We start from the raw sequence: 21,523 nt of genomic DNA on the forward strand, positions 1-21,523 counted from the left end.
AGGACAACCTGAGGGCACAGAGTTGGTAGAGCGGAGCTGAGATACTTCTAAATGACAGCTGTACTATCCATTGAGGTGTCATTATTTTCTAATAGGGCGGGCAATAGAGAGGGTTCTGACCAATCAATAACTAGAGGCTTCAGCGGTAGAAACACCGAACAGGTGACACGGACTTATCTTTCCCAATCAATATTCCAAATACTCTGCGCAATTCAAATCTTGTCTAAAATATTGCTGTAAATAAACTAATATAGGCATAATAACTTTCTTTTACATTTGAAGTTTATTTCTGTATGTATTTGTATAATTACAGTCGTGTATAGATCATCAGCACAGCGCATAGTTCGTTAACTGTATCAGACAGTTAATTGATTGGTAATTGATAGGGCACTCATACCACAACCACTCACTTCATGAGTGCTACTGACAAATCATATCCAGTCCTCCAAGAAACTGACAACCACATATAAACGTTCCAAGAAAATATTTTATTTTTAATTGTACAAATTAATAAGATCAGTATGCCCCCACCCCGCCCCGGGGCCTAATGTGATATGGAATCTACAGTAATAAGAGTTACACTCAAAGAGAAAGTAAAGGAGGAATGTGACGTGAATACGGACCTCCATGTACAATGTGTGAAAAGAGCACAGCCTACTGGTGTAAGTCATGAGCTAATCGGACAAGGAAGGGTGGTCTCTCTATACCACCAAGGTATTGGCAAACGTCAACAGTGACTTTCTCCTCTTAATCAGTGGGCTTAAAAATACGATAATTTGTTGTTTTTTCGATAAAATGATGAGAACAAAAATACCATGAGGAAACATCATCAATCTATAGTTCCAGCAGACACAGAAATGTCATTGTTGTAGACTTTTTTTTATTATTATTCGATTTTCACAATAAGTAAAATCAACATAGTTCATGTGTTATATATTAAACAAATGCATTTTTAAAAGAATAATTGTGCCAACTGAACCCATACCCAATCATCATCAACAAGGCATACCAGTATCACTACGGTTGGTATCATCACAGTACACACCACCTCCAGACAGACAGCGATCATTCACCTAGCACAACAACTTGAGCATGGCAGCTCTATTGCACTGGGGCTAGTTCAACCTGAGCTCAACATCCCTTCCATTTCATGCATTTCTTTATTCGTTTTAGTTGCTGGTAACAGTTAAGAACTGTAACATATTCTACGTCTTTGTCCAGAGACCAAAAAAAAGTAACCACAGAAATAAATAAACAGTCAATGCTTATATCCTGGGTTTCAACCGTTTTTTTTTTTTTTTTTTCTTTTTTAATCACATCACACACAAGGCATTCATTAAAGCTAATCACCTGCTCCACGGACAAGGTGTATACCACTGGCCCATTTAAGACTACTTACACAAATATTTGTGATTAGAAAACATTAGTTTGAATCGTGATAAAAAAAAACATTATAAATATTACTACTTCAAGAAGTTAAACCAGGAGAAATTAGTTAAGACAGTTATTGCTGATGTTGTGAGTTACTGTGATATTGTCGGTCTTGGCAGTAACCATGAGCATAGATTATTAAACGTTTTTAAAATACAAAAACATAAAAACGTTATAAAACACAAGAATTGATCACGTACTTCAGCAGATACTTCGATGACAGAAATAATGCACTTCGCAGGGATGGATTCATTCATTGCTTAACACTGGGCTTTTGCACAGTATCAACCCATTTCCTGTTTACCCGTCTCAAATAACCAGAGAGCATTTGTGGATCCCAAATACCCTTTCCCGTCTATTCTGTAAACAACATCACTAACTGGCCACCTTGTTGGCAATACAATTACAATGCTGTGAAGGTGTGGATCTCTCCCATACATGAATACAGTATTACAAATGTCCTTCGATGGTTTTTGAGAGTTTGGAGTATTGACACCCACAAACAAGTCCACCGTATAAGGTTCCATTGACGTCCCTCTGATGGAGCAAGAGGCAAGAAGTACCTTGGAGCCAAGAGGACATTTCACACAAGTCTCTCTCAGCGGTTAGTCCTTATGGCAGATCTTCATGGCAGTCCTTATGGCGGCTTATGTGCAACCTGGTTCCAGAATCAGGGTGTATAGGGTAGATGGAGGTTGCTGCAGTGCAGTGCAGTGGCAGCGCTACCTGGCGGTCTCTGGGATGAGTCTCTTAAACCAGTGGCTCACTGCCACATCCACCCTCATCACCAGGACGACCCCAATGAGCACGAAGAGAGTGCTCACCAGGAACCCTGAGGCCTCGAACATCAACCTGCCAGGTTGGGAAGAAGGAGGAGGGGCGCAGTGGTCAATAACATGGTAGAGAAGACCAGACACGCAGACTGCAAACACACTGTGATAGGTGTTCCGTTGTAATTGTGATGACCGTAATTGCATATACACACACATTGTCACATAGAGCATGTCTGGGGAGAAAGGACATGAGGCTACTAGCCATGCAGTGACCCTAAAAGCCTCTACAGTAAGTCTGTGAAAGTAGCCCTGCAACCCAATTCTTCTTCCTCTTCCCTAAAGAGTACACTTGTCCGCTCCCCAACACAGATTCAAAGCAGAGCATTGATGTATTAGCCTGTGTTTACACCAATCATATGCTTTAGATCTGTGTATGGGGAGTGGACAAGTGTACACTTCAGGGAAAATTTTCGAGAATTGGGACGCTGAGTTGGAAATCCATGCAGGTACTTACTTGGGTGCGAAAACCCTCCACACCATGAGGTGTCTCCTGAGGATAGCAGCTGCACAGACTGATGCAAACAGCTGAGGAGAGGGGAAAAGAGATCATGAGTTGAGTTAAGTTGTTGGTGTGTGTGTGTGTGTGCGCGTGTGTGCGTGTGTATCTTTACCTGTGCCCCATTAATAAAGAGGTAGCGTGTTGAGAGCTGTAGAAGGGCAGAGCTGAACTGCTGGGGACTCTCCCTCAGTCTCATCTCCATGACAGCATCCTCCCCTTCCTCTCCTCCTGCACCTCCTCCTCTTCCCCCACGTCCCCCGCGCACCTCACACACCAGTGGCCAGAACAGGAGCAGCGGGCAACCCACTACAGACAAAGACATACACATACAGGTACATATACAGGTACACAAGGCTACACTTCATGTACATCAGCATTCAGGTCTACAAATCAATCAATTCACTTAGTGTTGCTTTGAGCTTCATTTTACACACTTTTTTTGAGGCTGAAATAACATCAGGAGATTGAGACACTTCCTTATCAGCAATATGAACCACCATGTTAATGTTAACAATACACATTCTTTTCACATCACGACCCTGTGTATGAAATGGTACCTGCAAACAGGATGTGTGAGGCAAAGGTGTTGAGAGTGACCAGTGAGGCAGGCAGTAAGGTGCCCGTGTGCCCATGTGGGAAACCCACAAAGGCAGCACCCCACTGGATGGAGGGGAACGTAGGCAGGTGTCCTGTGGCATGGAAGAACTGAGTGGCAGCCAGGGACCACAGCACAATCGGGGTCCAGGGAACATTGAAGCCATCTGATGGAGGGAGGGAAGGAAACAAGTACATGTATAGGATGTATAGGAGATCCATAAATTCTCTCTGTAGAGTAGCTCTAGGCAACATACGCAAAAAGAATTAGAGTCATTGTAAGCAGACTGACACTAAACTTACCAGAGTGCCCCCCCTGCAGGGCGTTGAGGGTAGTGGAGGAGGCATGTATGTGAAGCAAGGCGCCCATCTCCAAGAGCAGCAGGAGGAAGGACAGCGCCATGCCCTCTGGATGCAGTAGGAGCAGGCCCAGGCCCAGCAGGCCACACAGTAGAACCAGGGGGGCAGAGTACACCGTGCCCAGGCCGTAGGCCTCAACGGCGGGCCGGCCGTCTCCCTCCAGGGCACCAGCCGGCTCACCGTCCTCCAGGGAGCGCCTCATGCGCTGGTAGAGTTGGGGGATGAGGTGGTGCAGCTCTGCCTGGGTGCTGATGCCGGTGCTGGCCCGGTAGCGGGGCGGTGGGAGCGTCGACAGGCCCCGGTTAGTGGCCGCCGCCCGGGTTTTTACAAGCACAGTCATTGGGTCGAGCCAGAGGAGGGCCACCCCCAGGCCGAGGAGGGAGAAGGCAGCCCTGGGGAGAGCCTGCTGGGCCAGGGAGATCAGCTCTGCCAGGCTCCTGAAGCTGTCCTCTGGTGTGGAGCTCACAGCCCAGTGGAGCCCCATGCAGACTGACAGGAGGGGGATGATCCAACGCGCCGTGAACACTGCTCCACCGGGGCTGTTCAGGTTGCCGTAGTGACGCATCCAGCGGCGCAGCAGGTAGGTCCAGATGCCCAGTGAGGCCAGGGAGAGGAGGTAGTGCAGATTCCGCAGACGGCTGTCCTGCACCCTGGAGAGGGGCGAGAGGAACGAAGAGGGCTGGCAGGAGCCCTGCTCCTCCCGGCAGCCGTGGAAGGAGAGGGAGAGGTAAAGGGAGCCCACTAGGACCCCCAGGCAGGCCAGGAAGGTGCTGCTCTCCCTCCTCACCGCTGAAGGGGACAGGACCGGGGAGGGCAGCAGACCGGGGGGTTTCTGGGGGTCAGGGCTGGGGGGTAGTAGGAGGCCGTCCCAGTTTAGGTGGAAGAGGACGTAGAGGCCCAGAGAGAAGAGCAGAAACGTGACGACACGCCCCTCTGCTATCACGTAACTGTCAGAGAGCAGGGAGCTGCAGCGTAGGAAGAGCACCAGGAGGGGCGGGGTTAGAAGGCTAGGAAAATTTTGCCAGCCACGCTTAGGGAGGACAGAGCCACTCTCAGCCCCTGCAGATGCCCTGGCCCGCCTGGCCTTCCAGAGGAACAGCAACTCAGAGGAGAGGGTAGCAGCACACAGGCACCATGACGCCTCAGCATAGCCCTGGCTAAACAACTGACCCGCAGCTACACACGCCCCCAACACTGACCCCGCCACTAGAGGGACCTTCAGCAGACCACTCTCCCTGACCAGCACAGAGGACAGCTCGGAGAGGACGTAACACAGCACACAAGCACACGCCAGGACAGCTATCCCGGCAGCCATCTTGGCAGGGTTGAAGCGGGCCCAGGTGGCTCGGCAGGTGTCCCGGACAGAGGTCAAGTAGGCCTGCATAGAGGCCAACAGCTCCGGGGTGGGAGAGCGCCCCTCTCTGACAGTACTGAGGTACTCTGAGGAGAGGCGGGAGAAATCAGCCTGCAGCTGAGACAGACTCTCTGGAGGAATGTCTTTGGCCATGCTCGAATAGGTTTCCAGGAAACGGTTGACCTTCAAAACAGAAAGCGTGGAAAAATGAATGAGCGCAAGCTTGTATGCAAACCCACAGGTCGCCTAAGCTCAGAATGTAAATGCGAAAGTCCTGCGTATCCTTGAATATTATTCATACATGCATTTCTGTGTCTTTGACATGAATACTGCTGTGTACACCAAAGTCATTGATGAAATCATTCTCTACTGAGTTTGACTAGGGAAAGAGTTTCCAGTTCTAGAGTACAGTACCTCTTCCGAAGGTTAAGCTATTACCTGTTTGGCATTGATCCACAGCGCCTCTGCCTGGCTGAGTCCTGCTGGTGCAACATCTGTCTGTCCCTCTGCAGCGAACAGAGGCAGCAGCACCTGTCCCACATTACTGTAGGGGATGGGCACACCCAGGAGCAGCGCCAGGGTAGGTACCAGATCTGTCTGGGGCACCACCTCAGGCTCACTCTACGATAGATAAGCAGATAGATGGAACACCATGGAGAGACATGGCAATGATCATTCAATGTGGAGGAATTATACAAAACAGTGTTTCTTCCCCATCAAGAGACTTTCTCTGAATGTATTCATATCATTTGATGGATATATGGATATAACAGGGATGGCTGCGTCTGCTATGCTCACCTGGGACGGGGATGCTGGGAAGAGGGGGGCTCGGCCGTAAAGGAAGATGGCAGCATCGGTCTCCTTCTGGCTCTCCCCGCCGTGGTCTCCTGTGTCTGTCATGCCGTGATCTCCCATCACCACTAGCAAGGTGTCATTCTGCAGAAGGTCGATTACAGACCTGGCGGACAGGATGACAAAGATAAAGAGTTGGACTCTCAGTGAAAGGCTGAGTCATCGTGGATGAGTTACACTGATGTCAATGATCATACCTGACCTATACTACTACTACTACTACTACATCTATGTAGGGATTTCCACAAATATAGCCTGTTGTCACTATTGCTACTTACACTACACCCTTATGCACTACTATTGTCACTTTTTTATGACTATATTATATTGTATCACAGATTGTTGATTGTTGTCGACTGTTGTTGAGCGAGGAGCAAGGTCCCAAACCATTTCACTATGTCAATTACGGCTGTATGCGCTGTACAGTACGTGACAAATAAAATGTGATTTGATTTGACTTTAGTTACTGATACAGTTCCAGTGGTGCTGTAGCAGGGAGATGGAGAATAACAATAAAGATTATGGCATCTTATGTTCGTATTATTCGGAATGCACAGGAGCAAGAAAAGTTGCTCCATCACATCGACTTTTTTTCTAAATGATAAGACAATGATGCACTGACAGAACGTTTGCATTGCCCTGTGGTATGTGTGTGGAGGGCGCCATCTTTATGCATGTTTGCTATTATCAATAACAATAAGGAATAAGGAGTACCAGTCCTCACTGACCTGATGACCCTGTTCATCTGAGTGAGCTTGTCAGCCATGGATGGGTGGTCGGGGCCAAACCTGTGGCCACAGTGATCCACGCCTAGGAAGTGAGCCACCAGCACATCCCAATCATCACCCACCACTAAGAGGAGAGAGACGAGAGGTAGAGAGGCAGATAAGGAGACTTGTTGCTGCCACCTTTATGTCTGTGCTTGACTATGGCGGTGTTATATACATGCATGCATCTTTGCAATGCCTACACGCTGGATACTGTCCACCATGGAGCACTGAGGTTCATTACAAATTTTAAAGCCCTTACTCACCAATGGTCTTTGTATGCTCGGGTTGGATGGACAGCCTTGTCCACCCGTAGACTTAACCATTGGCATATTTTTTATTTATAAGACTATTCTTGGTCTGCTTCTATCTTACCTACGGATCTACATCCTTCAGAAAAGTATGGGAAGATATTGTCTTCACTCCCAGGACATATTCCTACTATCTGTCCCTAAAGTCTGTACTGATCTGGGAAAAAGGGGGTATGTATGCTGCTCCCTCTACTTGGAATCAGTTGCAAAATTACCTCGGGAGCTGGTTTCACTTGATGCACTTAAAGTAATTCTAAATGACTTGGAGGCAGGCACATCTGGCTGTAGAAGTTTTGGCTGATTCATATTGCCCCTGTTTGATCCCTGATGTTGATGACTTGTGACAAATATTGATGAATATTTTTGATATTATGTCTGCAATCCTGTTAATTGTGCTGTTGCCTGTCTTGGCCAGGAGGCTCTAGTAAAATAGATTTTTAATCTCAATGAGACTTTTCCTGGTTAAACAAAGGTTATAATAATAATAATATAATAATAATAATAATAATAATAATAAGAGCAAGAAGTCAACCATACATTTACAATTTAGTCATTCAGCAGATGCTCTTTTTCATCTAAAGTGAGTGAAACAACTACATCTTCAACCACACCTGATTGACAATATATTTGTGATTGTGTGTGGCTGCAGCGCTAATACGTACTGGTGGGGTACAGGTGCTGGAGGATGCCATTGTCCACGGTGTGCAGATCCTTGACATTGAAAGAGGGGAAGGGCAGGGAGCGATGGAACTTTTTGGGGAAGAGACTTTCCCATGTGTCATCGCCCATGAAGACCACACGCTTGCCTTTGGGGGGGGGGGGGGGGGGGGGTCAAGGCGGGCATTAGTCAAAGGTTGTCAGAACTTCCTGGGGCTGAATTCCCAACATTTCCTTAATAAGCTCCATATCTCCTACCTTTCTGAACTTAAGCTAACTTGTATGTGTGACTTACTCAATGGCAGACTGGCCCACCATTAGAACGCTACTTACCCACTTGCCCCAGCTGGTGAATTAGGTTGTCCTCCAAGATGGCATTGGAAGCAAAGTTATTGCCCACGTCAATGAAGGTGGGCAGGGAGCCAGTGGTAAAGCCCTTGATCCTCTGCATAGTGGTAGTGGGAGGGTCAGCACGGAAGGGGTATAAACGGGCATGGGAGGGCCGAGATGAGGTCATTTCCTCAAGCACAGGTAGCTTGTTCTCATAAGGGCGGGGCTCTGTGTTGGTGGGGTCAAAACGGGCAAAGTCGATCTTCAGGGCATCTATAACCACAATCACAGCCCTACGAAAGCGTGGCTGGCCAGGGCAGAAGGCCCCCAGGTCACCCCCTGGGAGCAACACATCCTCACAGGTGCTTGTCCGGTTAACCTCCAGCCTCACCAACAGGAAGCCACCCACAAACAGGAAGATGCCCACGTAGAACACTGCACACATCCACAGGAGCAGGGCTAGGATGGGGAGTCTCTTCATCCTGGGGGAACAGGGGACAGACGGGGTCAAATGTGTCCAATTTGCAGACAGCTGAGCATGACCTCGGGTTTGTAAGTAGCTATAGAAATACAGCTCACTCAGTACAAGCTGTTAAAATGAAGTGACATTCACAGATTTCTCATGGATAATGCAGTGCTAATAATGGACATAAAAAAAAAACATAATGCAGAGAGATGACTGAATAACCGGGTGTACAGAGTGTGGTATTAGCATAACAGAAAAAGCTTCAGAGAACCATGTCAGTGGCAGGCAGCACTCAGCAGGACCCATCATCAGTTAAGTTATTCTGTTTGCTTTTTGAGAGCTGAATCATTGGATCCGAATTAGCTCGCTGCTACTCAGATATCGGTCCGCTGTTTGAAATGCAGCAATCATACCGCTCATCATTTGCTATGAAGCTGTTTCGCGGCAAGCTAACTAGTCGGCTAGCTACCGAGGCTAGCCAGCCACAACTACTGACCTTGTGGGACTCCGTTTTGTCCTCTCTCAGCCAGGGGCAGTCGTTAACGCGTGTATACACAATACCCAGCAGAGAGATAGGTGCCTCGGGTACACAGAGAGCGAAAATACGCCCCTCTTACCTTCATTTGGACTCCAGCTCAGTTATTCATTCATCTGCATGAGTGCAGAGCGGAAACGCATGTCCCCACACGGTCACCTTACATTGTAACTCCATTCCATTTCATTGGCTGTGGATGGTAGATGGCTATCGCCGTAATCCCGAAGTCAACTCACGTTTATCTACGAGAGTTTCAAGTTGCTTGCCTGCTCGCCTGACAGCTATCACAGCATGTATCAAGTTTAGCCAAAGTCATTCATGTGCATTTCGTTCATTGCAATTTAGAAGTGTTGCCAAGTAGAGTGGTACCAGAGATGAATTCAGATGATTGTATGACACCCTCATGGTTGAAACTCACTTGATTCATATTCTAGAAGTGCTGATGAGTAGAGTGGTAGTATAAATCATGTTTAGCCTTGGAAAATGTTTTTTGTACAGTCCATTATGTGTCCCCTATGCAGTGCAGCAATCTTTCATCAGGGTCATTGAATGAATGAAGAATTGCAAACCCTTAAAAACACAAATAGTATATTGATAGCAGTAAATGTTTATTTACAGATATGGTTACATATCATTTGTGGTTCCTTTATCCATATTTACTATTTATAAATGCTTAAACAAGTTTAACGTGGGCGCTTTTATTTTGAAGAAATCGTTATTTCCATACACCCGAGGTGGGTGGGCGGAGTTCCACTGCTGCCAGACAGACAGCGGCTGTGTTCTGAACTCGGCAGGTCATTAAAGCTACATTAACACTTTCGCCTTCGCCGTTTTCGCGGCTTCAAAATAAAAGCGCGGATTAAGAGATGAATGAAAAGTGATCGGATCTTTTCTGTTGTTTTTGCTTAAATAATGACAAATTACCCATCAGAACGTATATACAATTTTGAAAAAGTAATTTGGATGTTTAAAATGTACATACTGGTGCAATTTACATGTTATCTTACACATGCTTATTACACATTATATTTGTATAAACATACAGGCCATATCAGACGATTGTAAAACCCCACCCTCAACATTTCACTATTTGTTAATGTTGATCATTTATTTATTATTATTGTTATGAGATAGCCTATCTCATTTTCGGAACAACTAGTGGACTTGGGGTGTAGACCGAACCAGTGCGCTCGTAGAAACACAGCCCTTGCAGACAGCACAGCAGGTTCGAGAGGCAGTGTATGCGATCTGTGTTCTCTGAGCTCCAATAGTGGATCAAGGAACCACTATTGCTCTGATGCCATAGTATTACCCCAGAGTAATGGACTATGGAGAAATATTTTTCAATGATTTCAATTAATCTCTGGCACCACTCTACTCGGCACCACTAGAATGCAGATTAGGTGTTTGTGTATAACGTCTTGGAAAATGTTGCTGGTTCTTTACTGGGGTCATACAATTCAAAGTGCCTTATCTGAAATTTTCTTTTCACTAAAACAGCACTCTTCACTGAACGTTCTTCATCGTGTGATCTCATTCCTTGATGGCTACCAATTTAATATGGCCATTTAGCACCATTTTAAGGCTAAAAACATCATACTGGACCTGTAAGGGCTCAGTTCAAGGGCCCAGGTATGAAGCACTCCACACCCCTTTTCCCTGTTTCCCATAAAAACAGTAAAATCAATGCTTTTCAGATATGAGATTTATTGTGATGGTATGTATAGCAATATTTCCTAACCCGTCAGAATTCCTTTACGGGTGACATTGCCATCATGAAACTGGACACGACTGACCAACATTATCCTGTATTGGTTTATCCTCTGAAATTGGCAAATAGAAATATATCCAATATTTTCTTACAAGTCTTACAAGTGCTTTGAGACAATATCACCCAAACTAATTTAACCCAACATGTTTTAGGGACTTAAATAATGTAGACAATTATAAATTAAACAAATGTAAAATATGGAGGGGTAAACTGCATTGTCCTCTCATCAGCTTGACAAGCTCTCACTTTATCCTGTCAATCATTCATGACATGAACACAAAATGGGAAAAACAAATAGTGATGCATAGAAAGAACGTGTATCACAGCAACAGTACAACATCCAAACAGCTTGTATAATTTGACTTAGAAGTATGATGTACGTCATTCAGAAAGTGATAAAGCTCGTTCCACCAGATGCACCAGAACGTGGTGCATCATCGATGGATGTACTGGTCCCCCCATGGTACTTCCTGTGATGCAAGGGTATCATTATTATAGCGCATAGATTTGAAGTGACAGGAATCCTCCCAAATGTTGATCTTTCCAGGCCTCTAAGCATTCACAAAGTTGTAAAGTTATTTTCCTGTCCATCTCTTTCAATGTCAAGCACTCTGCAGTGGGTGGTGTGCCCGTTGGTCCAGACAGTGATGGTTGATGGGGCCAACCAGGCAATGCCCTTGAGCCTCATGGTTTTCTGGCACTGCTTCTTCTGGTTCTCTGTCTGTTTCTGCTCTCAGTGGTGTTGATGTCCTTCGCTACTGCACTGCTGGGGGTGCTATTCTTTCTTGTCCTCCATCAACACATCTTGGGCCACGCTTTCCAACGTTTGCGGGCTCTGCTTGGCTAGGGAGCCATATATGGTCATGGCCTAAAAGAGGGATACAAAGATTGTGACGCAAGTCTGAAAGTGTACTTTAAAGGACGGACAAGGTCGTACGAGTCGGTCCCCTGCTCTGAAGGACACGTGTATGGATATGTTCAAGTGTAATTTTCCGTCTACCTAAGTACGGCGCTAATAGCTGTAGAATAAGCATGTTAGACAAATAAAATGGACACAGCGACAGAGCATACAGCAACACGACAAAGAAATAAAAACAGACCTGTGTGACCATGCTGCTGACGTCGGCAGCGTTGGAGGGCAGCAGAATAGTGTTGGACTGTTTGGCGAGGTTGGAGAAAGCAGATACGTACTGCTCGGCAATGCTGAGGGAGGCTGCTGCATTTCCATTCTGTCCAAAACAAAATCAGTGCCCCATTAGAGACTATGAACAACACTCCACCTCCACCTCGATAACACAAGTTGCACACTGTGTAGACCGTATGTGTTCTGGAATGCCTTAGCTACATCATCCATGATGTAGTACTCGAGCTACAGCTACTTTACCCGTTCAGTCAGGGCGTCTGACAACAGCCGAATGGCCTTAGACTTGGCCTCTGCTTTGGCTAGGACAGCGTTGGCCTCGCCTGGATAAAGACAGCAAAAGTCAATAACAATCCATAGAAACAGCAGTCCAGCCTTTCGTAGCATCTCTACTTCATGAAAGCCATGAGACTCCATCAGGTCCTTATTGACTCATCTCACGAAGTTAACCTGACACGCATATCATCAACCTACCGGCTGCTTTGTTGATCTGCTCTGCTTTCTGTCCTTCGGATGCCAGGATCTGAGCTTGTTTGTGGCCCTCAGCAATGTTAATGGCTGCTTCCCTTGTCCCTTCCGATTCCAACACGGTGGCTCTCTTCTTGCGCTCTGCCTCCACCTGCACAATGACAATGAATAGGAGTACACACGTACACAATGTCTCCACTGTATGATTGATCCTATAATGGTGTACTGTAAACTGTCGTTCATCTGTAGAGCAAAAACTAATAAAAATACTAAAAAATAAAATAATAATCCTTCCTTTTTCTAGCATTGTGACTGCCAATGACACCTGGTCATAGCATAGATTGTTGCTTATGATGAATCAATGATTCACTTACTTTAGACAAATGTACTTGTAAGTCGCTTTGGATAAATGCTGAATGTCAAATGTAAACGTAATCTCAAGTGCACCAATGCACTCTTCATTTTGGTTCACAACTCGCCAACTGGAGTGTGGGGCACAAGGCCCCATTCATTCTCAAGGTCTGCCTCTCTCACCTGCATCTGCATGGATTCTTTGACACGGGGTGGAACATGTATGTCCTTGATTTCATAACGTAGGCAACGGATTCCCCAATCATCTGACGCCTGATTGATGGAGTGAACTATGTTGGAATTAAGGGACTCTCTTTCCTGGAGAAAAAGGGGAAAGGAAAGACAATAAGGACAATAATAAGGCAAATCCAAATCTCAGTGCAACATCCATGATTTGTATACCAAAGGGCTCCCTCACCCTGAACACTTTATCCAGTGTTAGTTTTCCCAGCTCTGAACGCATGGTGGTCTGAGCCAGTTGTGTGACAGCGTATTCTGGGTCTTCCACTCCATAGCTGGCCTAGGAGGAAGCATATCTCTCTTATCAATGTTTTGCCTCCAACATATCCATAACTGTAATCAGTTTAGTATAACCCAGCAAACCTTTCCTTTCAGTTGCATCTTTAAGACTCAGAGATCAACAATCTTGACAGACATACCTTAAAAGGATCCATTATTCTTAGATAGAGGACTCCATCAATCTGTAGCGTCACATTATCTGTGGGGACAACGGGGTAGCAGTTAGGCTAATCCAGGGATGGGGATTGGCAGTGAGAGGGACAGTGACATTACAGAGATGTTACTTACCTAAAGAAACAGAAGACTGCTCTGGAACATCAATAACTATCTCTTTAAGACTTTGCACATAACGAATTTTGTCCAGTATTGGGATGAGGAAATTCAATCCCTACAGGAAACAAAGAACAGAAAAAAACCCACATACATCTGAATAATACAGTGTCACTGTGTGAGAATGTCAGATAATAATACTGCATAACAATCATCAAGCATCAGCAGCTAGCTAGTTAGGAGATGATTTGACAAGCTACCGGTACTAGAATCCGGTGAAAGCGGCCCATCCTCTCCACAACCCAGGCCTCCTGTTGTGGTACAAAGAGAACCACAGTGTTCATGGGCAGGCTGGAGGCCCATCGCTGCTGGGCCGGTGTCACCCACAACTGTGGAACAGTCCTCTGGGAATGCTGCAAGCAAGCAATAACAAACACATTACCTAGACATCATGTTATACTGACAGTTACCTAGCCTGTACTCACTCACTCACGGTTGAATGAAAGCTCTGACAGTTTACTATGAACCATATTAATAAAGGCATAAAACCTGTAACATTCATGAACGTACTCAATATGCATAGAATGGTTGTAACAGATATATATGAAATTATATAATGTATCTGTCTTACTGTTCAATATCACCACTTTCACAGACATTAGTTAGCAAGTTACCTTTGCTACTATATACGTTTTCATAATATGGAATGTCTGGGATGCCAATTTAGGATCTTTGTAATGGTAAGTATTAATGAGGTTGCAGCCAACTTATCCAGCTTGTTGACAAACTTCTCTGGGCATACTTAGACAGACAAACACGTGACAGCTAGCTAGCTAGCTACGTAGTTGGTCAGCTAGCTGGATATCTAAAACCTCACGAAAGTGTCTATATGGTGGCAAAATAAATACCCTGTGCCATACCTTTAGAACGGCACCGCCGGTCCGCAACAATGTTCGCAGCATATTCTAATCCTAAATATGTGTTTGACCTGAAAGAATGAATGAATCTTCTGGCCCGCTCTCTATTCTCATGTGTTTGACCCTCTGCCGAACAGGAAACGAAAGTTACAATATCAAAATATAGTGCACGATAAAACACGCCCCCCTTCTGAGGGGGAAACAGAAGAAGTTCAACAAGGTTCCATGCGCACCCAGACTCAGCCATGCAAGCATCTCTGGTCCACTGGCCAAATTCACTAGCATTTCATCACTCAGATATCATGGACATTTGTATTTGTAGGTATGGGAAATCATGGAATCTTTGTGTTTAGTTTTTTTTTTTTTTGCTGTTGACATTTTTTTGTTGGCAGGACTCATGTCATGATCACATTTTGTAATTTAACATTTAATCACCTTCCATTGTAAAAAACCCTAGAAATTAAAGGGATTCAGTCTGAAATAAAATTCTGTGATTAATCACACACCACTCCAGTCATACACCAAGACTCTTTCTATGATTCCCATGAGCTATTTCTCTGTCTAAACCTGTCCTGAATGTTAGACTACATTGTTTTATCTAAACTTAGATAAAATAATGTAGTCACCCTGTGCGTGGCAATAGTCTGTGCTCTATTTCTCACATCCTTCTTCCTTGTGTAACCGGGTTGAAATGGTAAACTCACTCCTCAAATTGAAATACTTCCAGATGCGTTGCTGATTAACATTGGGGCATTTTGGTGACGGTCACATGTGTTGGCAATACGGAGAACGCAGGTTTGAGACGTGTGCACCTGTTACAATCGCTTCCATCTCAAAATGCATTGTAGGAGAAGATCAAAGGTTTCTCCACTGAGATATTCTCCTGCTTTTTCTCCCCTGAGATATAAGATCAAATGTTTTTGAAGAAGGAAAGAAAGAGGAACAGAGGAAAGACTATTGGGATAGTATTGACATGCAGTAACACAAGATGGACTCAGAGAGGAGCTATCGACTTGTGTTGCACAAGTGTCTGTAAAAAGCATGGAACCACATCACTCCCTGGTAAACTCCATTTAGCTACCACATCTATCCTCTCCTACCGTCTAACATCCATAATTCCACCCCACCTCTTTACATTCCTTCATCCAGTTTAGACAACTGAAGTAAGCACACACATTTTCTTTAGATAAAAATTAGGACTCCCTGTCAGTTAGACTCGGAAAAGCTGCTTTGACATTTTATATAAGCTCTGTAGCCAGCCAACTCAAGGACCACAACGGCTTGAGAGTTTAATGTGTCACTAAAATATGAAACAATGTGTCTCAACATCAAAACAACTGGGCCTATTTCAGTTGCTATATAGATACAATTCTATTGATTAGCACACAACATGCACCATTCACGATCTCCCATCCAGAGCCATGCAGTATATTGCCATAGAGGCTCTGCTCCTATCTAAAAAGCATAGAGAGAGTCCCTATATAGCCTATTTTCACAGCTTAGTTGAGCTGTTGATAGTTTTTTGATAAATCACAGTTGGATCAGCAGTTTCCATGCCATGAGGAGAAGGTTGGGAATCCCCTGCTGGTTGTGTGAGGGAGTCTGGTAGCTCTAGCTAATTGACCCCTGGTCAGCCAGGGTGGTAATTAGGCAGCCTTATCTCACACACTGTTGCAAAGCTAGCTTGGGACTTTCCAGAGCTCTGGCTCTTTATCACCCAGTAGAATATTAACCTTGTGGAAATAAACAAATTATCTCCAGCAGCCTCTCCTTAAGCACACAGTATAAGATCAAATCACACACATTATGACTGACCACGTCAGACTGAAGACTAGAGCACAAGATAATTTGTGATTGAATACGTTGATAAGGGCAAGATAAGCCTTTTTATAGGCTTATCTCACCTCTGGATCAGAGTAAGTGTACCATTGTTCTTCCGCACTGGCAAGATCCCACAAATTCTTGGAACTGCAGGGAATTTTTATTTCGGACTTTTGGCAATCCTGTTAGTAGCCTTTATTATTTGATTGTTTCTGCACTTAAACATTTGCCAATAATCATGAGTTGATTGGACAACTGGGGTTTTTTAAGGTTAATGTTAAGCCACAGCACATTTGTAGCACCGTTAAGTGATGAAAAAGGGAGAGCCTTCATCGGTACTGCCGTCCTCCATTGGACATCATCATCAGCTTTCTGCAGTTCTAGACCTTTTATTAATTACATGCCATTGTCGTTGCAGACAAAACACTGACCTCTTCCTGGATTGCTGCCACTGTGCAATGGGTTACCGAAATATCCTGTCCCTCATGCCAGTACAATATCAGGTTCAGGTTCTCTCTTCTTGGAATATGTTTACCCAAGATCAGAGCAGAGATCTGGCAGCTGTTGAATGAGACTAGGAGTCAAATTGTGAAATTGTGACACAATGGTGTATAGGTGGCAGAGTTTGCAGAGCTGTCACAATGATGGATGCAAGATGGAACTTGATGCAAGAAAAGGTTCATGAGAACTCTTAGATAGGTTGAGCCTTGTCTGAGATGATAACACAAAGGAAACACAAGTGTGCCAGGACAGTACATTCTGCAGTCAGGAGCCAGGATACGTTTTGGGTTGTGATATTCTAACCCTATGAGGAAAGGCAATTACACATATTCTTTGCCCCTTTGATAAAACATGCTAAAAAGGCAACTGCTCTACTCACTGGTGTTGGATGAGTAGACTGTCTCTTGCTTGATCCATAGAGACTTGGCAGTATATAATAGGAGAATGAGCTGGAAGGGAGACAGATTTAGCTCCATGCAGGATCAAAGTAAACACTAAGCCTTCACTTCCTTCTTCATCTGTCTTCATAAGCTAACCTTAGATCACATTGCAGACTGCAAAGGCTTGGATGATGTACAGTACCACTGTTGAGTTTCAGCCTAGACCTCCCAGAGGGTTTAGACAGACAGACGGACACGCATGCACGCACAAACACACACACACACACACACACACACACACACACACACACACACACACACACACACACACAGACATGCCCACACAAGAAATATTCCTTAATACTTCCTGTAAATGTGGGAGTTGAGTTGTGGGAATAACTGGAAATGGTTGTGTAGGAGAGTGAAAGTGAAAGTGTGGGTGAGTATATAAGGTTGTGCCGCAGGACCAGAGTAATCAACTGTTCCCCAGAAGCTTGTCTGACTGATTCACAGATAGAAGTGAGACAGGATGACTCCACGGGTGGCTGCTCTTCTTCTGCTGGCCTCAGTCCTATGGAGCCATGCAGTAGGTAAGTTCTTCTCCCACAGAGTTGCCGCAAAATATTTCAACATAAATGTGTCTATTATAGCTATTGTTTCTGCTGCCAGTTGTGATTATAGTAAACTTCTGTACCAAGCCAATTGTGCATGTTGAGATGCAACTGAAAAATCTTTCCTCATCTCCTCCTGTGATGTGCTGTGATTTTAGTTTCCACAAGTTGTGTGCAGAGAGATACAGAACACAAACAGACAGAAAGACAAATCATCTAACCTGTGTTTTCATTTGTGTTTGTCTTTATTGCCGTCCCCACAGCAAACACAGATGAGGCGATTGACTGCTGCTTGAGAACGACCAATCGCAAGCTCTCCATTGCAGTGGTGAAGTCATACAGCATCCAGAGCATCAGCGGAGGTTGTCAGATACCTGCCACAGTGTAAGCAACCATGTAGATTGTGCAGAACAGTCTTTGGTTTTTATTGAATTCATCAGTTGCTGCTGAGTGAGTCAATGTTATCTGGCTGTGTTTGACTACATGTTTGCCTTTGTATCTGACCTGGGCCAATTCTTCCAACAGGTTGATAACACAGAAGGGTTTAAGATTGTGTGTTCCACCTGCTACCAAAAACAACTGGGTGGCTAAAATCATCAGGAGACTGAATAAGAAGAGGGGAGGAAAAAAGCCCAGAACAAAGAAACATGGTGAGACTAAGAAACGATGATACAACAATAAAGCAGTCTACATGAACTTGTTATTATTTAGCCGATAGATACTGTACATGAAGTCTATCAATCAGAGAAATAGGTACACTGTCTTTACCCATCTGTCTCTGTTTGACAGTAATAACATTTTCCCATGTGTATTATTTCTCCTCAGGAGACATTAAACGTGGAAGAGGCAGTAGGTGATGATGTACTATGGAACCATGGAACCATGAAGACTCTGATCGTTGAAATGTTGACCATTCATTTGACACATTTTGTGTTTGGCAAAGAAACAGAAGCTCAGAGGCTCTTAGATGGATGGACACAAAAGTTGTCATGGACACTGGATGGACTGTGTAAATGAAACTAAAGACTGTTGATTTCTGTGTCACAAAGAAAATAATAGTTCACCAACCTTTTACTGAAATGTGTCAATAGATTCAATAATACACGTACACACCGCTTACCTTTCAGGTGCTATCCACCGTATAGTTTATCACAGTCATTATAAGCTTTATTTTTGTATAAATATATGTTAGAATCAATAAAGTTGATTATTTTACTTGCTGTACATATTCATTAAAACTGTTCAAATTCAGAAAAAGTCTCTCTGGTTGAATTTACTTTGTCTGGCCGACCTATCCTTGGTGTTACACTGGTCTAACATGATTAGAAATAGTTAATACTATTACTACTACTACTACTAATAATAATAAAACAGTTCATACTACTATAACAATGAAGTATGAACACACAGCTTTTCTTCTTCTTCATTTTTTTCTTCTCCGTTTCTTCCTCCTCTCCAATTACTCACACCGGTATGGCCGATTTCTTGTGTCTTGGTGAAGTATTTGGAATCATAAATGCATCCACCTTTTTGGACCCATCTCACCGAATAAGTTCCTCTGGGTGTTACACGCCACCCGTCCCATGAGTATTCCATTACAGGCACTTATTAGTGTTAGATCCTCAAGGGATAGGTAAAATGGCGTGCCACAGCCGTGAGAGCTATAGTCTGTAAGATGTGTCTGAGAATGTGTACAGTATGTACGGTCAGTGAAAACTGATGCTTTCAGTCCTTGGTGTGAATCAGATTCTCTTTTTAAGAGGTTACATAGGGACAATCCAATGCGACAGAGACAGGCCAGAACTGCTCTCTCCTTCATTACATATTATCAGAGACACTTTGGTCAGCCAGTACATTCGTGGGGACAACAGTGTCATTCTTCAACCGTACGAGAGAATCTAGAGTAGCCTACAGTCTGTTAAGCATCAGTAATGTTTTGTTCACCACAGCACACATACTCTCTTTGCACAGCAAATCTGCCCTCTTCTGTTTTTTCCCTCTCCGGCATCACTTTCTCTGATGCTTTTATTTATTTTTTATTTATACTTTTTATTTTATTTTTTAGAAACAGTCATTCTCCTTGCGCTTTCCAAAAGGGCTAAGCACTGAGGTGTGACACGAACACGCCTCCCTGTAACTCACAGACTAATGGTTCAAGAGAAAGTGACACCTCTATAGACGTGTAGGAGGTCTTATCAGGTAATTCCCCTAAATCCTGGCTTCTCACCCAAACCTGTCAGACTAATGGATCTCTCTATTGCATAACTAGGCATAGGCTCCTACAGAACGACAGTTGAAGTACAACCAGTCTGTTCAGCTTGAGATGGAGTGACTGTGTTCCCGTCAGGGGCTATTTATGCTGGTGCCCTCTCATGACAAGGTGAAAGGGTGCCACCTGCTGGTTGATTTACAACGCAAACGTGGTCTTAGAGTAGAGCATCACATACATGCACACACACCCATACGTGCACACGCACACACACCCACACACACACACAAACACACCCACACACACACACAAACAAACATGCACGCACTTACAAAGTTACTTTCTGTCCTTGGGAACATGACATTTTCCCAGCTGGCAGGTAATCCCGTGCATTGGTCTCAGCTGTCCGAGGAGTGAGACTGATTTCCATCCTCTAGGGCTACAGCTAAAGATTTGGAGCTTATACCATATAACACACACGGCTACACACACATCCCAGATGTCCTAGAATCCATCACTGCCTGCAGCGCAGAATGCACTGATTGCTCTCATAAACTCCGAGATAACAAACCAATCTGGTCCGTAATCCAAATTCAGCATTCTTAATGCAACGTTAAACTGCGTTTTCAGCAAGAAGGAGGATGTTACATTATTTGCTCCACCAACATTGAAGATATCCAGGGAATGCTCTTCTCTCATTATGAAATGTAAACTAAGTCTCTTAGTTCTTGTTGGTTCCTGTGTCAACTTTGAAAGAGGGGAACAGGAAAAGGTTTGTAGAAAAATTATGTTCTCAGCTGTTTTTGTGCTCTACTTTCTTGCCTTTCTTGCGTTCAGCAACTTTCAAAGTCACTCAGTATCATCATGTACTGTACCCTGTCTCTGTTCCCACCAGGACTCAATCCTAATGGTAAATGACACACACACACACACACACACACACACACACACACACACACACACACACACACACACACACACACACACACACACACACCTCTCTCTCATTCTCTCTCTCTCTCTCTTTTATCCCTGAGCAGGAGAAATTATTCTCTCTACTCTCTCTCAGGCTGTGAATTCCCCCTCAGCAGTACACTCATGTGGGCCATTCACAGAGCTGCACCCCACCTCCTCACCCCCTTAGACACTCTTAGAGGCGAGAGAGAGTGAGAGAGACAGAGAGAGAGAGAAAGAGAGAGAGAGAGAGTGAGTGAGTGAGCAAGCGAGGGGCTACAAGGGGATACGTATCTACTTTCTCTCAGTTCCCTGGAGACAGTCAGTGCTCAGAGAATGGAGGGGATGTGTGAGAGTGTGTGCATGTGTGTGCTTTTGTGTGTGTGTGTGTGTGTGTGTGTGGGTGTGTGTGTGTGTGTGTGTGTGTGTGTGTGGAGGGGGGGGGTTGTGTGTGTGTGTGTGTGTGTGTGTGGGTGTGTGTGTGTGTGTGTGTGTGTGTGTGTGTTTATGTCTGTCTGCATGCCTGCACGAGCGCGTGCACATGCGTATGTGGATGAGGTACTGAATAAGCCAAAGGAACAACACATTAGGCTAATGGATGGAGCCGGTGGACTGCTCCTT

At 44.6% G+C, this 21,523-nt stretch overlaps 3 protein-coding genes across 4 annotated transcripts; 1 reads left to right on the plus strand and 2 right to left on the minus strand.

Annotated features, from left to right (window-relative positions):
- Positions 1-858: 858 nt before the first annotated feature.
- Positions 859-9,056, minus strand: pigo (phosphatidylinositol glycan anchor biosynthesis, class O). 2 transcript variants are annotated; one of them, XM_083669874.1, is made up of 11 exons: positions 8,951-9,056; positions 7,992-8,470; positions 7,664-7,807; positions 6,652-6,775; positions 5,870-6,029; positions 5,510-5,692; positions 3,661-5,254; positions 3,321-3,524; positions 2,876-3,069; positions 2,719-2,789; positions 859-2,283 (listed from the first exon to the last, which is right to left on the minus strand). In XM_083669874.1, exons 2-11 carry the CDS (start codon positions 8,467-8,469, stop codon positions 2,154-2,156), a joined length of 3,282 nt encoding a protein of 1,093 aa, XP_083526000.1. In that variant the 5' UTR covers position 8,470; positions 8,951-9,056; the 3' UTR covers positions 859-2,153. The 2 variants fall into 2 exon arrangements, with proteins under 2 accessions (XP_083526000.1, XP_083526001.1); XM_083669875.1 differs by lacking the exons at positions 6,652-6,775; positions 8,951-9,056 and having other exon boundaries at positions 7,992-8,121.
- A 1,627-nt stretch (positions 9,057-10,683) lies between these two features.
- stoml2 (stomatin (EPB72)-like 2) lies at positions 10,684-14,555 on the minus strand. The gene is made up of 10 exons (XM_083669813.1): positions 14,430-14,555; positions 13,770-13,922; positions 13,528-13,627; positions 13,380-13,438; positions 13,139-13,240; positions 12,904-13,038; positions 12,376-12,520; positions 12,145-12,224; positions 11,861-11,989; positions 10,684-11,628 (listed from the first exon to the last, which is right to left on the minus strand). Exons 1-10 carry the CDS (start codon positions 14,469-14,471, stop codon positions 11,536-11,538), a joined length of 1,038 nt encoding a protein of 345 aa, XP_083525939.1. The 5' UTR covers positions 14,472-14,555; the 3' UTR covers positions 10,684-11,535.
- A 3,033-nt stretch (positions 14,556-17,588) lies between these two features.
- On the plus strand, positions 17,589-18,996 carry ccl19b (chemokine (C-C motif) ligand 19b). The gene is made up of 4 exons (XM_083669457.1): positions 17,589-17,718; positions 18,003-18,123; positions 18,265-18,389; positions 18,565-18,996. Exons 1-4 carry the CDS (start codon positions 17,658-17,660, stop codon positions 18,594-18,596), a joined length of 339 nt encoding a protein of 112 aa, XP_083525583.1. The 5' UTR covers positions 17,589-17,657; the 3' UTR covers positions 18,597-18,996.
- Positions 18,997-21,523: the final 2,527 nt, after the last annotated feature.

This window comes from Argentina silus (genome assembly GCF_951799395.1).
Source record: "Argentina silus genome assembly, chromosome: 5".
NCBI classification, from domain to species: Eukaryota; Metazoa; Chordata; class Actinopteri; order Argentiniformes; family Argentinidae; genus Argentina; species Argentina silus.

What these genes read in the sequence shown, in the direction of transcription:
- pigo (XM_083669874.1), bottom strand. Translation starts at nt 8,469, where the DNA reads ATGAAGAGACTCCCCATCCTAGCCCTGCTCCTGTGGATGTGTGCAGTG. An exon ending in CCAGCACCTGTACCCCACCA is followed by an intron (nt 6,776 to 7,663) that starts GTACGTATTAGC and finishes CTCTCCTCTTAG; the next exon opens with TGGTGGGTGATGATTGGGAT. An exon ending in TGGAGGGTTTTCGCACCCAA is followed by an intron (nt 2,284 to 2,718) that starts GTAAGTACCTGC and finishes CCAACCTGGCAG; the next exon opens with GTTGATGTTCGAGGCCTCAG.
- stoml2 (XM_083669813.1), bottom strand. Translation starts at nt 14,471, where the DNA reads ATGCTGCGAACATTGTTGCGGACCGGCGGTGCCGTTCTAAAG. An exon ending in CCGGCGGTGCCGTTCTAAAG is followed by an intron (nt 13,923 to 14,429) that starts GTATGGCACAGG and finishes GCTTGCTTGCAG; the next exon opens with CATTCCCAGAGGACTGTTCC. An exon ending in GCAGTCTTCTGTTTCTTTAG is followed by an intron (nt 13,439 to 13,527) that starts GTAAGTAACATC and finishes TTGTCCCCACAG; the next exon opens with ATAATGTGACGCTACAGATT.
- ccl19b (XM_083669457.1), top strand. Translation starts at nt 17,658, where the DNA reads ATGACTCCACGGGTGGCTGCTCTTCTTCTGCTGGCCTCAGTCCTATGG. An exon ending in TGTCAGATACCTGCCACAGT is followed by an intron (nt 18,124 to 18,264) that starts GTAAGCAACCAT and finishes TTCTTCCAACAG; the next exon opens with GTTGATAACACAGAAGGGTT. An exon ending in GCCCAGAACAAAGAAACATG is followed by an intron (nt 18,390 to 18,564) that starts GTGAGACTAAGA and finishes ATTTCTCCTCAG; the next exon opens with GAGACATTAAACGTGGAAGA.